Here is a 16,520-nt window from a genome sequence, read left to right as displayed (position 1 = left end):
TTTTATTTCAATCGTTATGTGTAAGAGACTGATTTTAGCTATAATTAATTTACTGGTATATACCTCATGTATTCTACGATGTACCCCTCTTTTACCTAATGAGAATTCCGCTATATCTTATATATAAATTTTGTATCACAGTGTTAGTTGCCATATTTCTCCCACATTTTGATGAAATTTGATATGTATACTTGCCAGGTCTGAAGTAGGGTTGTTATCTATTTTTTATACCCCAAGTCATAGGGGTGGCCTACCCCGAAAAAATATTTTTTTGTATTATGGACAATTTTTTATTTATTTATAATGTTACATTGAAAATTTTCACCCGTCTTTCACCAACCCCTATTTTTAATAGCGATATTCTTACAAATATTATAAATGCTAAAGTAACTCAGTCTGTCTGTTTGTCTCGCTTTCACGCCAAAACTACTGAACTGATTTAATTGAAATTTGGTAGACAGATAATGTAGACCCTGAGAAAGGCTACTTTTTAATGCGAAAAAGTATTGAAAGGGGAAATGAAAGGCTATATGAGGATATCGTAATTTTTAAAGTCAGATCTTGTAAGATTAAGTGAACAGGGTCTGTCTAGGTTTTTCATTATTAGAAATGTGTAACGGGGTAACACGTTATTTAGTGCGAAATTGTGTATATTACAATAAAATTTAACGAGAAAATATTATAATGATGTCACTGGGACACTCATTGCCTTACTACTATATCGTCCGTTAGTCGCGAACTTTCTGGAAACACGAGAGGCGCGCTCCTATTGGTCGGTAGTAGATGAGGTAGACGAGTCTCACGGCGCCGCAGCGTAAGTACTTACTATACATACGTAGTATACATATGGGTGTTACAAATGTTTTTATTACGAGTAATATTACTCTGTTATCTAAGCAAGTAATGTGTGCTTATTTTGAACTTGATAACATTCTGAATTACTCGTATATCTTTCAATATCTTTAGCGGTATAAACCAGGTTATGTACTACTACTAGTATTGTTAGTGAGGGATAAAGTTGATGAACAAAAATAAAATAATATTCGTATTAAAAATATATTCATCTAATATTTTTGGCATTATTTTTAAGTTTCTTCCAAATACAAGGGGTCTGACATGGGGTGTTATGTACCTACATTAAAAAATACTTTTTGAAATGTATGAAATGTATGTACCTACATTAAAAGATAATTTTTGAAATGTATGAAAGAAATGTACATACGTACCTACATTAAAAGATAAGAAATGTATGTACCTACATTAAAATATAATTTTTGAAATGTATGAGATGTATGAAAGAAATGTATGTACCTACATAAAAAGTTCATTTTTGAAATGTATGAAATGTATGAAAGAAATGTATGTATGTACCTACATTAGAAGATAATTTTTGACATGTATGAAATGTATGAAAGAAATGTAGTACCTACATTAAAATATAATTTTTGAAATATATGCACCGTGCAATAACAATACACGTTAAACAACATACCACAGAGTCATACGTAAGTTAAAAACAAACTGCTATGATATTAATGAGAAAGGAAAATCAACTTTATGATATTCGAGTTAGGGTCGATTTCTCTCTTTTTTTTAAATACTATTTTAATCTTACCAGTTGCCAGTATTCGAAGACCGCTACGATTCGTACTTGATATTTTAAATTATTATGTAATCGATTTTTCAGTACAAATGTAAATAACCAACGACACTAATAATGTACTACTATATTCCGTTCTTTGAAACGGAACACTGCTATAATACAAAATAATGAAAATTTACTGTTCACAACGACTCATTAAAAGCATCATCGAATAATGCGCTGTAATAAAATCCTGTTATCGATTATTCAAAAAAATCGATAATACAAGTATTTATTTTTAATATGACAACACTTCATACATAAGTATTATTGGAAATAGTATTACTTGCTTGTTCGGCTATTTTTAATTTACTTAAAAAATTTTTATATGTTTAATTTACAATAAATATAAAAAAGACATTTAATTAGGCCGATACAAATGACGACAATGCCATCTATGAAAGCATTTTGAAAACATTGAGCCCCATATTAGCATTGATTAAAGTGTAATTAAGTACTGGAAAGTAACAAAATCAGTAAATATATGAAAATTACTTTTCTAAACGCATTATTTCATTTTAACATGTATATATAACTTTTTAAAAATTGATTAAACATTTTTGAAAACACAGTTTTGTTTTTTAAAACGTTTGCAAAACTATGAAGAATTCCATCGATACCAATCACGCCATCTATATGCAACTTTTAGCAATAATAATGGCTACTTCCTCATTGAGTGCCACTGATATTACTAAGCTTTCTATACTAATATTTTAGGGCAAAATATTTCATAACTATAGTCAAAAGAACAAATGCTATGACATGTAAACTAAATATTTTTTTTAATGCTTAATGAAACATTATTATTTACTATAAAAAAAAATATTGCGACACCGTCGTATATTTTTTGGGACTATAAATAAGTTAAAACACAGATCACGACATCTAGCGGTGAGTAGTTTTACTATAATATGTAAAGTCATCAACGCCATCTAGTATACAGTGTCATTAGTCGTCAGCGTATTAGTTTGATCTCAGAATAAACCTTTGCTTACACATTGTTGCATTCATTTAAATACATTTTCGTCAAGGGCAGATGGAGTTAGATATCTAGATTAGCTAAAGATTGACTAGAGATTGATTAAAGAACTTTTAAAAAGACTAATAAATTTGATTATGAAAACGAAATCGATACCTATACTCCATCTTAACTTTCATTTCAACAACAAATCTAATTTGATATTTATTCTAATTGGCATTTAAAATATATTTATATGCCTACCTAAAGACCTATTTCGAGGCATCTTTATACTCATACTCATAATATACTCAATCTCATCTCATAAAAAACATGTGCTATATTGGCTGTGGATAGACGACGTCAACAATAGAGAAGAATTAATTTATTTTCATACTTGAATTGAATTATAGTCGACTGCTAAATGCTGTAACTATTGTTTTTCATCCCTACTACACGTATCTAGTATCTACCCATACATTTTGTGTCACTAGTAGATATAGTTCAGGACAAACATCCATAATATTATACTTATTAGAAATATAACTGTCTGTAGTGGAAGAAACAAACTATTATTGGAGTACTTTATCAACGTAACAGAATGAATGTCAGAATTTTTGTCTGCTTGTTTGTTCTTCGTATTAATCTGAGAAAGGGCTTACCTAACGAATTTGTTAGTACAAATCGGTTTTCGCTAATGTATCAAATTTATTTGTTCGTTTTATTCCAATAGTAAAATTTATACGTTATACGGATATTACACGGGTATGAAGCCACGAACTCAACCAATGCCCACTATGTTAATAGGATTTAAAAACTCGGTTAATAATCATAATCATCACAACGAAACGTTGAGTTGGAAGCTCCCCGCCGCTTCATAAGTCCTTCAGGGGGTTTGGAGTGCCATCTGCACTCATACCCTATCATCTGGTGAAGCTGTAAAGGCCAGCTGCAGCCAACATTAGAGTAGTCAGAAAAAAAATGATAATTCTTAAATCTAGAAGTACACGTTGGCAAACTAAGTCTATGTGAAACTAGGATATATATTTATTTGCATATGGTAGCACTATTCAGCATTAACGTCTTGAAATTAATCTATGTGACTGTAAATAATGATTATAAAAAAAATAAAGTAGGTGTTTACAAGTTATTCATATTATCCATGTTATCCTTAAAAATCAATAATAACCCAGATATGAGTAGTCGTACTCCAAAAAGTGAAAGTAATCATAAATAAGAGTACATCCTTGTATAATACCATCATAGGAAAATAATAGTAAAAAGAACACTAAAACAACGACAAGAACATTGTAGATCTAACATTGATCGATTGTGGACATGTTTGGACACAGGAATAGCTCCACGGCATTACGTCTTCATTTGACGTCCGTGATACCTCTAGCTAAAGTTTATCTTATCTTATCTCCGTATCCTGTAAATTCATTTCTGTATCCAATTCATCCAATCATCCATTTCAAACCGAAATTTAGCTTTCAAAACAAGCTGCTTGACAGAAATAGGGTAAAATAGAAGTAACCATAAAAACTTTATATAAAGCCTACATAGATATATGCAATAACATTCTAATTGTATCCCACTTGAAATCGTTCTTATATCTGTAGAACAAAATCAGAAATTTTGTTTATGTTTTATGAATTAGTTCATTGTTTGCAATATGTTAGATACATAGATACATCCACAATTAAATCTAGGAAAATTAAAACATCAGTATTAATCATGAAATATCTATTTATTTCTACGTGCTAACTCATAAATAAATCAACCTACATTAATGCATATCATAAATACATGCAATAAATAGTAGAGGTACTAATATACTACTTCTGTATAAATATATTTATCAATATTTATATATTTTTAATAGTATCTAAACATTTGTATATTTACCTATTATGTATATGTGACCATTTGAGATCTGATAGCTGATTGGTAATGTGTCATTTTGTACTAATGCTATTGAAAAGAAAATGTACTATATATGTATTTTAAATATTTGAAAGAATTATATAAATAATTATGAACATGGGTATATGTTTGAAGTGCAAATTATGTCTTAAAATATGCGATGAAAGACGGATGTTCAATACAAATACCTAATACATAAATATATATAATAACATAATTTTAAATGCTTACGAATACAGAGTTTGTATGAATGTAAAAAAAATATAATATTAGGTTACTACAGACATTGGATATCCCTTTGTTAAACAAAAAATATATATTTATTTAATTTGTAAAAGTATTATTATAAAAATAAAGTATAAGTAAATATAAACAATTGATACATACATTAATAAAATTATATAAGTATAATATACGCTAACTATTCTGTCGGTTTTGTTACTTTTCTATTACATAAATATAAGAAGTATTTTAAGTTGACATTGCTATTAGCAGATATGTAGACAGTGGATCGAATTAAATAATAATTAATGGATAGTAGCTACAAAAGACAGCGCTCAGTCATTTATTCAACATGCATTGTAACGCCGGAGACTTCAGTTGAAGGTTTGTGGAAGATTTGGACGTCTTCGAAGTAAATATTGTTAACTCCCGTAAGCATCCAAGGGCGTAGGGGGCGGTCTACTGGGAAACCCAGTGGATCACTCGTCAAACGGATCGTGCCATCAATAGTGCTGGATTCTATCGAAGAACGCTGAACATCATTGGGCGCGTGATACTCGGAAATGTACACCATAAGCACGAATGGCATTCCACTGACACGACCTGTAGGATAATTTAGCATTGTTATAATCGTAATTAAATTTTATCTGCTAATATAGTCTTTTGCGATCATTACAGTATACGTAGGTACCCAATTTCCTGACGCTAGGCGTTTATTATTAACTTAAGATAATATTACTTTTATGCCGTCTGCTAGGTAGACTCATGTATTTCTGTTGTGAAGGATTCGCTAAACTCAGTAATTATATGAATGGATAACTTAGTATTTTTTTCATGGTATATAATTGCTAACGATCATATCGTAAGTAGTTTAAAGTGATCCTGATAGAAATTAATCTTGGTGAATAATATTAGCTAAGTAAAGTAGACCCCGTTATTACCCTATTTATTTATTTAGATACTAACCTTTAGGTATAAGAAGGTTTCTAGGGCATTTGAGAATGTTTTGTTTCAAGTTAAGAATGTACTGTCCTTGTCCATGTAACGCGCTGTCAACGTTGTTGATAAGATCAGAAACACTATCATAATCATCAGTGACCAATAAGTTGTCCGTAGATAGACGTGTAATCAAATTGTCGCCTGCTTTCACTGTAACGTTACAAATTAAGATAAATTACACATCTGAAAACTATATAATAACATGTTAAAATAAAAACAAACGCAAACTGATATTCTGTTTTTAACAATTGTGTTTGAAAACTAATACCTTGATAGATAGATCAAATCTTGTAAGTTACAAGTAAGATGACTATATTTTCAACTATCATTACTCATTTATTTACCTCTCAGTTATTTACCTATCTGATATATAGTCCCTATTTATTATATAACTGTTGATTATATTTTATTTAATTAGGTTTGACATATTGTAAAAAAAGGATTGTGTTTACATAATTTTGTTTAACATATTTCTGACTATCTCTCCGATGAAGAAAATACTAATAACAAAACAAAAAATAATTCGAGAGACAGATGGTATCAAGTTCATCTCTTGTCCATTGGTTTCAAATATACCCAGCGAAATGTGGTCATGTCAAATAACAGTTGAACACGCCTTTGACTACCCCATCTAGTATAATAGACGTACGGTATGTACAATTTATGTTTATGTATATAGTATATAGCTTGATGTTATTTCTTGTTAGAAATATATATGATATGAAACAATATAAATATTATATTCTGTTATATACTTACATTCGTAGTCGAATATGTCGATCAATAGGAAGTTCTGTGAGTTGATATGTAGCGGTATTTCGTGTCCCAAGCTGTCGTATTTCGGAGCCAGGAAGAATCTGACAGTGACATGTTTGGCCACGTCGCTCTTAACATTGACGCGTACAGTGTACACTTTGTGATTCAGACGAGTTCGCTGCACCAACACACTCTTGGTATTGTGAACATTTTGGCCTAAGAACACATTTCACAATTAATAATGTAAAAACATACATCGTTTCATAATTAGTATCTTATCCTTATTGTTATCCTATCAGATTTTTATGAAACTGAAATGCTAAATATGGGCACATATGGAGCAACATGTCTTATAGACATATCCTTGCCTGCCTATATTCCCTCCCTTCTAGAAGGGGTACCCTCATATGTTGCAACTCCTGTGACTGAAGTGTCATGCTTTCCTACCTCGTAATTTTACTGATTACCCTCAACCCATTAAATTGATATTATGGTAACAACATGTAATACATATTGTTATCCATCATGTCCCAAAAATTGTTAGGATGATTGTCACAATTTTTGTAAGTGTTTTAGAGAATAATATGAATAATAAGTTACAATATGTAAATATTGTAACAGTATGATTTTTTCTTTGTATCTGCTTGTAAAACTTGTGTAAAACTTTATTTTTTAATAGAGGGAGATAACTTACTTTCAATTTCATTCAAGTGAAGATGGTTGGAGACATTCAAGTATGTATACTCGAAGTAAGTTAGCAACTTGTCCACCTCGACATTTTGGATCTGGACTGATGGAACCAATAATTCTTCTGTAGTATAATATGGGAGTTGTGCGTGCCACAGTTCAAACAAGTTAAGCACGCGCTGTAAGATCATGTAGTATGCTGGGTCTCGGAGAGCTGTTTGGTACTGTTCCAGTACAGAGGGAACAACTAAAGGTACACTGAAAGAGAGAATAAAGGTAATAAAGAATAGTCGAAAATTATTAGGTATATTTCTATTTAGGTTCCGTTACTTATTTTTTTTTTTTCCTTTCCATTGTTATAAGCAATGTTATAATTTCATTTTTTTATACGTATTGAAGAGTAAATGCTCAAGTAATTGTAGTATTGTGTAAAATTGTATATATGAAATTTAAGTGGACTTTTCACAAATAATATAACAAATTTAGTTAAGACGACGAAACAATAACTGAAACTTAAAAAAAATTGTTTAGAAGTGTTTAAAATTAACCTTATTTCAATTAAAACAAATATTTTTATTCCATTTTACTTACCCGTTACGATAAACTGGTTCATGAACAATGGAATTTCCGAGAACCTTTCTCCAAATGCTGATGAAGTCTTTATAGTACCGAATATTAGGAGAGTCTACGTTAGCTTCAATAAGACGCCCAAGAACGTCAATAGAGTCCGGACTAGTAATGCTAACATGTTCACCAGTGCTCTGTAATCAAAAATGATGGATATAAAATTTGTCTTACTCTTAAATATTTATTTATACTTCTAATTAATTGATTGATAGACTCTTTTGCTTAATTTAATTGTTCGAAGCAATTATTATAATAATAATTAACCCTACACAACACACAGTGGAAACTAGCAGCAAACAAAGCAAAGCTTATATAATTCGTAGTACCAAAGACCAAGACAAATTGTTTAAGTATGATTTATCATTTGTTACATCACACTTAAATCATTAAATAATTATACATTAAATATAAAACAAATAAAAGACAAGATCAATGCAAATAGATAGAATAGACATACTCAAACCCGAGATCATTTGAAATTAATCCTGTGATTTAACCATTAGGCTATACCAGACTTATCATCAAAACGCCACTTGATGATGACATTGATAGTATATCAATAAAATAAAATAAGAACTCATATTCTACTGAATACTGTCGAATCCCTCCATCCCTTGAACAGAGATGAATGGAAAATAATATTGGATAACGAAAAACAGACGATGATTCTTCTCTATATGTAAGTCAAATATTGTGACTGTTGAGTCGTTAAAATTGCGAGATATGAAGCGACAAATGAATAAACTCTCATTCACAATGGTAACAATAGATCTAAACTTTACATATAAGAGACTAGCTATTACTTACCGTAATATAATAACCTTGGTCGATCGCTTCACGGATGCGGTTTTCATATATTTCGATTTCTTCGATTGCTTCGGAATGCCAAGTTTGATGATTTAGTACGAAGTGATTAGGTCTCACTGGGTATGGAATACCATTGTGATGCAATAAACCAGAAGTATATCCTTCCTCTACTTCATGCACACCTAGTACTGGAATCTCGCCAAGACCAACTGACAAGCGCTCCATGTAATATCGAGCCAGAATTTGTTTGGTGAAGAAATAGAACACTTCACCACGTTTCTCTCTTATCGAAGAAGATTCACTTCGAAGCCATATTGGATACGCAAGTTTCACGTTATAATATAGTGCGTTCAGAGTTGGGTCATGAGTAAAGTAACTGACTGGCAACGAATCTAAGTGGAAATATGGCCAAGCGGTTTCATTCAATCTAATGACTACATTATTATCCCAAATATAAGTTGAAGGGTAGTGTTCAACCATTCGGCTACCATGAGTAGTAATTCTTTGGGCTGTAGTCATAATCTCACCATTTTGGAAGTAAGAGGGGAGAATGTCATAGATTGGTGGGATTCTAATATCTTGAGTATCGGGTCGGTGGAGAATTGCAACGCTAAGTACGTACACAAAGAGATTTTCATTAACGTGCTCTCTTAAATATACAGCAGTTTTGTAGAACGTATCGTACGTCTTAGCTGAATAAAGTAGGTTATAATAAACCGATACTTCAAATTTGTGGAAAGGCTCTAAAATAGTAAACGGCATAGATTTAGGTAAGAAGTCATTATTCTGGAGCAAGCGGACAGTAAGATGAACGGCAGTGGCATTCTGTAAAAAAAAGATGAAAATGTACTTTGTTTCAGTGAGATAAAATACAATGCGTTAGTCTAGTGGAGTGAATTCATATAATCTACCTCTATTCCTTACAATACATTTAAGTGTAATAAAGAAAATAACAAATTTAAAAATACAATACAAGTCGAAAAGGGAAATAGATTTGTATGTTCCACATTACATGTTGCATTTCCATTCAGCATTCCCATTTAATAAAATGGTTGTCACATATGTATTGATTCCTATTACGTATTATGCATATAATATAATATAATATAATATATATAATATAATATAATAATAGATGTATATTAAAACTAAGACAAATTTTACGAAATTTGGAAATATATTATTGAACATAAAATTCTTAACTATATAATTTGTAATTGAATAAAGATATTAGATAATTATTCATCTTTATATCTTACATTGTAAAGGCCGATATTCTTCTCCAAATCCCATGATGTAACTATATCTCGTAATTCTTGAACGTGGATTGGCTCGTGAGGGTGAAGGAATAAAAGCAGAAGCTGTTGCTGATGTTCCAAATTTGTTCGATCAACTGAGAATAATTATAATCATAATTAATTGTCATATAATTGTATTACATAATAAACTCACTTCAAAAATGAGTATACTTAGGTGGGAGTGGGGGTTATTAGTAACGGAAGTATTTAGCCCATTGCTAGCAATATACCATATCAGATTGACATCCACGCGGTCCTCTCTGGAAATCATTGCGTTCAGTTTCTGGTGAATTCATCATATGGACTAACTGACCTGGCTTGATGAAACTCATTTCATCAAACTTCTGGTGCCCCACTATCACACACCATTTGCACCATTTTATTATCATCCATTTAATAAAATAAAATAATCGTATAGTGGTAGGCATAATAATTTATATTGTGTTAAATTACAATCTGTGTAATTGTAATTTTTTTTTACTGGCTGTCACATAATACTGCTATATATTTCTAAAAACACAGAGATAATAATTTTGTAATCAACCAAGTAAGTGGTCACTGTGGCTGATGCAATAATTACAAATTTTTTAATATCCATAGTGAAACTTTTACACAAGCAAACTGTTTTGTGAAACCTGCTGGATAACTTTCCTTATAAAGCAGTATAATCAATATAATCCCTTGCATATTCAGGTATAACAATGGTTTCTGCACTTTGAGTGAACTACAGCAATGTGCATGTTTGCAAATATCGACTTTACTTACTTCTATAATATTATATCTATGCTTAAAATATTTCATAACAATTCAGCCCTCTAAATGTTATAAAGACTGTAGTGGTCTAGTTGATTTCTACACACACAACAATAAATAACTTTATTTCAATTTATATTTCTGAAGTCATTCTTCAGTAACGGAAATATCTATAACAAATTATGCGGCGGTAGTCTCGCCCCAATTATATCACTAATGCTTCGTATAATTTTATGTAGAAATTAGACGATAATGTATCTTACCAGTTTTCTGCCATTTCTTGCCGGGAGTAGAGACCCCGCTAGCCACGAACAGGGCCAAAACACACAGAGCCAACCGACCCATCACTGCCAATTGATCCGATCAGTCCCCAAACTCTCTATTTATATGTATCACCTTTATGATAATTTTGTTTTTAACATATTTTATCTTAGTATAGGTCAGCATCCAAAATGTTATCTGAGACAGTATTAATTTCTCCCATCGATAGCCAATTAAAACGATGACACAATATTGCTATTATTCTCCTAATGAGTAGCATTGACAAATTCCAAGAAACAAATATTGTAAAAAATTGTAGTATATTGAATCTTTTACTATTAAAATCCTTTGAATGAATGATGAAATGATCTGCATCATTCATCATCATAATCGTCATGATTACCAATATACCAAAATCGACATAGCTTGCAAAATAAGTTTCCAGTAGCAAAAATAGATGAGCAAGAACATAGATAACAATGCTTTACGGAGTCTCCCTCTAAATAAAAATTGAAAAGAAAAATCCGTTTGAGACTATTGCACACAATCAAATTAGAAAAAATCTAACAATCACAGTTTATATACTTATATCTTTCAAATACAGACAGCGATCAGTTATGATATTATTATATGTATATAATAGAACAGATAATATTAATTAGATAAATTAATAAATGCATACATATTATAGTGATATAGACATAGGTATACTTTTTAACTAAAAATATGATAACCCGATATGTAAAGATTAATTAACATGCAATACAAAACTCCTTGACTTTGACATAAAACGTAGAGTGCATAGACCTGTAATCTGTATTCATATACTCGTATGCATTATAACTTAGTTGTAAATTTAAAAATTAACTAGCAGCTCACCTCGGTTTCGCTCACGTATATAAACTACGTGATATATTATAATTATAGGCTTGTAGACCCAATATACATACATATTTATATTCAGAAGTGTGGACGATAGAATGAATAGACTGTACGCGTGATATTAATAAAACAATGGATAGAGAATGGTAAATACTTATAATGAAGAGACAAACAGTAACAAGGCAAAAGTGACAATAAAAATGTGACTATTCTATAAACTGTAAAGAATATATAAATTTTTCTTTGTATCTGTTGATAAATAAGAAAATAATTTCAAGCGATTAATTTTCATAAAGATTAATTTTAAAATTAAAGTGAAGTGTTTACGTAAATACACTATAGATCTTTTAACTGAACTTAACTATACTTTTTAAACATTATTTTCGACAAATGACATTTTCTTTACAAACAAAATTCTTAACGAAATTGCTGGCGATATGTAATAGAGTCAGTATACATAGTTTTCCTACCACAGTAATATGAATATGAGTAGATAGGTCCTGCCTGCTATAATAATGCCGGCTCATTAGTATAAATGGTTCGGCCACACGGCCAATTTATTAATCGAGAGCCATATTAAAAATTGGTAGGAAAGGTACGATGTCTGTGACATGAGCCAATATATCACTTTGGTTTGTAGCGCGCCGGCTCGCCGCATCCTAAGTTTTGACGCATGAGTAATTTATTGGCCAAAAAAATAAATTACCGGATTGCCCACACATTTGTTGTGCTCAAGGTGGTTGATTCGGGTGCTCACGCAAAAAATGATGACGCCCGAGGCTTATTATGTCGCTACTTACAGTAAAGCAGCTAATGAAACCGGTAAAACACTGTGTCGCATTAAAAAACACAAAAAAACTCAATTTTTGTTTAAGACAAGAAAATGTAATATCCAATAATATTTTCAATTAAAATTAATGCAGAGCTTTGTGAAAAACTGTAGACTTAAATAATATGGAATTTGAATATTAAAGTCTAGTATTCAGACACCTGCGTGGCTGAGATGCACTGGTCTGCATTCCTAGTCAAAAGCCACTGTTATTTGTCGTGGTATTTTGTATTTCACACAAGTTATTTGTAATTATGTTAGTAACCTTAATATATTTAAATTAATATTCTATACCTATTTAAACTAATATTCTACCTATATACAAAATAACACCTAGCTCAAAATATTACATAGAATGTTATTTGTGTTCTATTTAGGTACTGGATACTATTTATTAGTCAATGGTTTATCAACAATGCTTGACAACGGATTTACACTATACATTATATATACAGTTAATATAATTTTAATTTAGTTTTGATTAGATAATATTGGGTTGACTGTCCAATATTATTCAATGGCTGTCATCGAAATAATAAAATCATATCCGATATATTTATTATTATATATTTTATTGCGTCTTTGCGTCTTTTTGCGTCTTTCGCTTTGCTTTGCCTCTTATGCTCACACAAGTTTCATTAAAAGGAAGTACAGTTAATGTCTAAAATTTCAATCGTATTATATATATGTAACTAAAATAAAGGTTTTTTTACAATGACTGTGCATGACGCACCTCTTCACATATTATTTCTGTTTTTTAGCTATTTTTTAATATAGAAAATATATACGTCATTGTCACTGTTCTGCTAACTGTTTTAGTTTTGTACATAAAATTATATTATTTCTTCCTAAAACCCGTATTTATCAGCCCTATACGTATACAGACCTTCGTTCGTTCACAATGACTATATAATTTACATAAATAAATTATATAATGAACAGTGTTATTCCTGAGTAATTTTGAGGTGTACCTATAATTTGTCCAATTTTTGTTCAAAATTGACATACCCGCGCAAAAACGATACAGTTTGCTAGTTGGTTATATAATAAAAATAATCAGATTACGCATACATACATATAATTCGTAATTAATATTTTACTACAATTATATGTGTGGCCGTAAATTAATCTAATCCAGATATTAGTCTTTCAGACACGAGTGCTTAGAAATATTGCGATATCGTTTCACAATATACCTCATGCAAATAACGACAAATCCTAATAACGAGGTATAAGATCGTTTAATATTCATATATTTGTTTTCGAAGGCGTCTGACACTTTGCCGATGGCTGCGTATTAATTACCCCGGCCATGAGCACGCATACATTGAACTCTGCACTCTCACTCATTGTAAATGATTTTTGTTAATTGATTTTGAGCCTGAATACACATTTATTTATTTTTAAAGGTTTTTATATAGACCCCAAAAATATAGTACACTATATTTTTATGTGGGCAGGGCACATAGCTCGTAGGACAGATGGCCGTTGGGGCAGTAAAGTCCGCGAGTGGCGACCACGGACCGGAACACGCAGCAAGGTGGACCGACGATCTGGTCAAGATCGCGGGAAGGCATTGGATGCGAGCAGCGCAGGACCGATCGTCGTGGAGATCTTTGGGGGAGGCCTATGTCCAGCAGTGGACGTCTTCCGGGCTGCGATGATGATGATGATCATGATATTTTTATGTATCCGAAATGGCATAAAAGGCGGTAGGTCCCCTGATAGAACCTGGTAGCCGTCGCATATACTCGTGCCTAAGGTACCTTAAATTTAGAGTTTTATGTCTACCCCATAATTACACTATTCAATGACAACAATATTTCCTGCAAACTAAAAGGCTTTGAACTTAGAATCTATAAAAAAACAATGAATAAACCATTCATACTTAATTCAACATGTTACGGCGCAGTTTGTATTTTCTATTTTAGTTCTATCTAGGAGAAATTTGTCCCGTTACATTAATAAATATTCTCTGCGGCTTTCAGTTTCATATGCCTTTTACTACCATGTCCATCGTAATAGGTACATGCGAATTAACTGAAATAATATCTATATAACGTTACATTACGGTAATAAGTCTGTTGACATCAGAGAACAATAGTTTACTAAATAAGTTAATTCTGAGAAATCCACTTGTACGTCAACAAAAACATCTTCAACTCGAGCATCAAAGAACAATACGGCTTAATCCCTCAAAGAAAGGGAGATCAGTAAACAAATCATCCACAAAATATTTTGTCAATTTCATGTCACAAGAGGTGGTCTTATCTTGCTTTGACACATTGCACATTGTTCGTCCTTTTACACTTTCTTTTTCAAACACATCGAGGGTGGCGATTCTGAAATTGGTATGTCAACATGACGCTTTGAAAGCAGCTTATCCCTTCATCCTATTATGAGTGTTGTTTTCTAAAATATAGCTTTCACTTCAATGCCCATTGAATCATAAAAAAATTGAAACAGTTATGTATATTTAAGATTAACAACCCTACTCTCCAGTTGAACAATGTGCATCACATTATTACTAATTCTACAGCTAATTTACGTTGTAAGCTGATTTCCGGTTTGATTGGTTTGACACCATAGTCTCAGGAATTATAACATACACTGGAATGTATGTGGTATGGTCGTACTATGTCATAATAGCCATGGTGCCTTAAATTTTGTTCGTGTAATTAAACGGAGATTACTACTTACCATTTGTAATAAATACCTATCTTTCAGATAGTGGAACCATTTTGTTAGTGTATTTATTATATACTATGTTATATAACTCCATTAGCTAGAATATTCCATATATGCAAGGCTTTTTACAAGATTTTAAGTTTATGCTTGTTGAGTTACATTCTGTTGTAGCCAGATAATAATGGAGTTTCATAAAACATGGCCTCTAGCTATTTTATTAAGTATCGATGTTATACTTACTTTCTTTCCTGTTTTCACATATATGTATAGTAGATACTTTGTATTTAGTATAATATAAATTCCCCAATTATAAATGAATGTCATTACTTGTGAAAATACAGATATTAATAATAAACATTAAAAATCGACGACCCCGGTGGTTTAACGGTATGGTATACAGCTTTCTTCTTATGGTCCCGAGAGCGATTCTCGCTCACACATTATAATATTAGAGTTACGGCATTGCTGTATTTACTGTATAATATATTAATCTATAATAGGTTAAATGTAAGACCTACATATGTATCAAATTACACACAGTTTAACAGTTAAAATGTCATTTGGTAATAGTCAACTTCATGTACGAGTACTTACAATATTGGTATGACATCATATATTTATCTTGAATTAAAATACCAAGCTATATTAAAACTAATCAATAAAGTGACATTACGAATATTTGATAAAATGATCATTGAACTCTCAATAATTATAATATGCATTTACATAATAATAATATTACCCACAACGCCAGATAACAATAATTGGTATAACATATACTAGCAGCGTACACTAATAGCAGCACTACTTATTACCTAAGATATACGAATAGCTATATAGTCTACAATGAACACTCAGTAGTACACACAATAGTATTCGCTATGCAAATTCAGAGCAGTAGTGAATGAGAGAATTCCTAGGTCACCTTAGACTTACTATTCCTAGGCGAAATCAAAAGACTTAATTCTGATACTATGCCCTACGACCTGATTTTACCCTCACCACTACTGCTCCAATATTGTTCACATTTTATAGTTGTATTATGTAATATTATGTTATCTGTGGTTGTATGTAGCTAGTTTTAGACGATCAAATATTTTCTGAAGACCAAACTATATAATATTCTTCTAAAAATAAATAGTAATTAAATATCCTCACCGCTATACATAGTAAGACGGGATAATC

At 31.2% G+C, this 16,520-nt stretch overlaps 1 protein-coding gene across 1 annotated transcript; it reads right to left on the bottom strand.

Moving 5' to 3' along the window:
• Window positions 1-4,331: 4,331 nt before the first annotated feature.
• On the bottom strand, window positions 4,332-11,042 carry LOC131847221 (acidic juvenile hormone-suppressible protein 1-like). Its single transcript, XM_059196714.1, has 8 exons — window positions 10,939-11,042; window positions 9,884-10,017; window positions 8,625-9,449; window positions 7,782-7,951; window positions 7,198-7,448; window positions 6,507-6,719; window positions 5,715-5,897; window positions 4,332-5,351 (listed from the first exon to the last, which is right to left on the bottom strand). The coding sequence occupies exons 1-8, from the start codon at window positions 11,018-11,020 to the stop codon at window positions 5,092-5,094; spliced, it is 2,118 nt and encodes a 705-aa protein (XP_059052697.1). The 5' UTR covers window positions 11,021-11,042; the 3' UTR covers window positions 4,332-5,091.
• Window positions 11,043-16,520: the final 5,478 nt, after the last annotated feature.

Source organism: Achroia grisella, unplaced genomic scaffold, assembly GCF_030625045.1.
Source record: "Achroia grisella isolate CSIRO2021 unplaced genomic scaffold, CSIRO_AGI_Agris_v1 utg516, whole genome shotgun sequence".
NCBI lineage: Eukaryota > Metazoa > Arthropoda > Insecta > Lepidoptera > Pyralidae > Achroia > Achroia grisella.
Note: the sequence above shows the minus strand (reverse complement) of the source record. Positions and strands in the feature narration are given on the sequence as shown.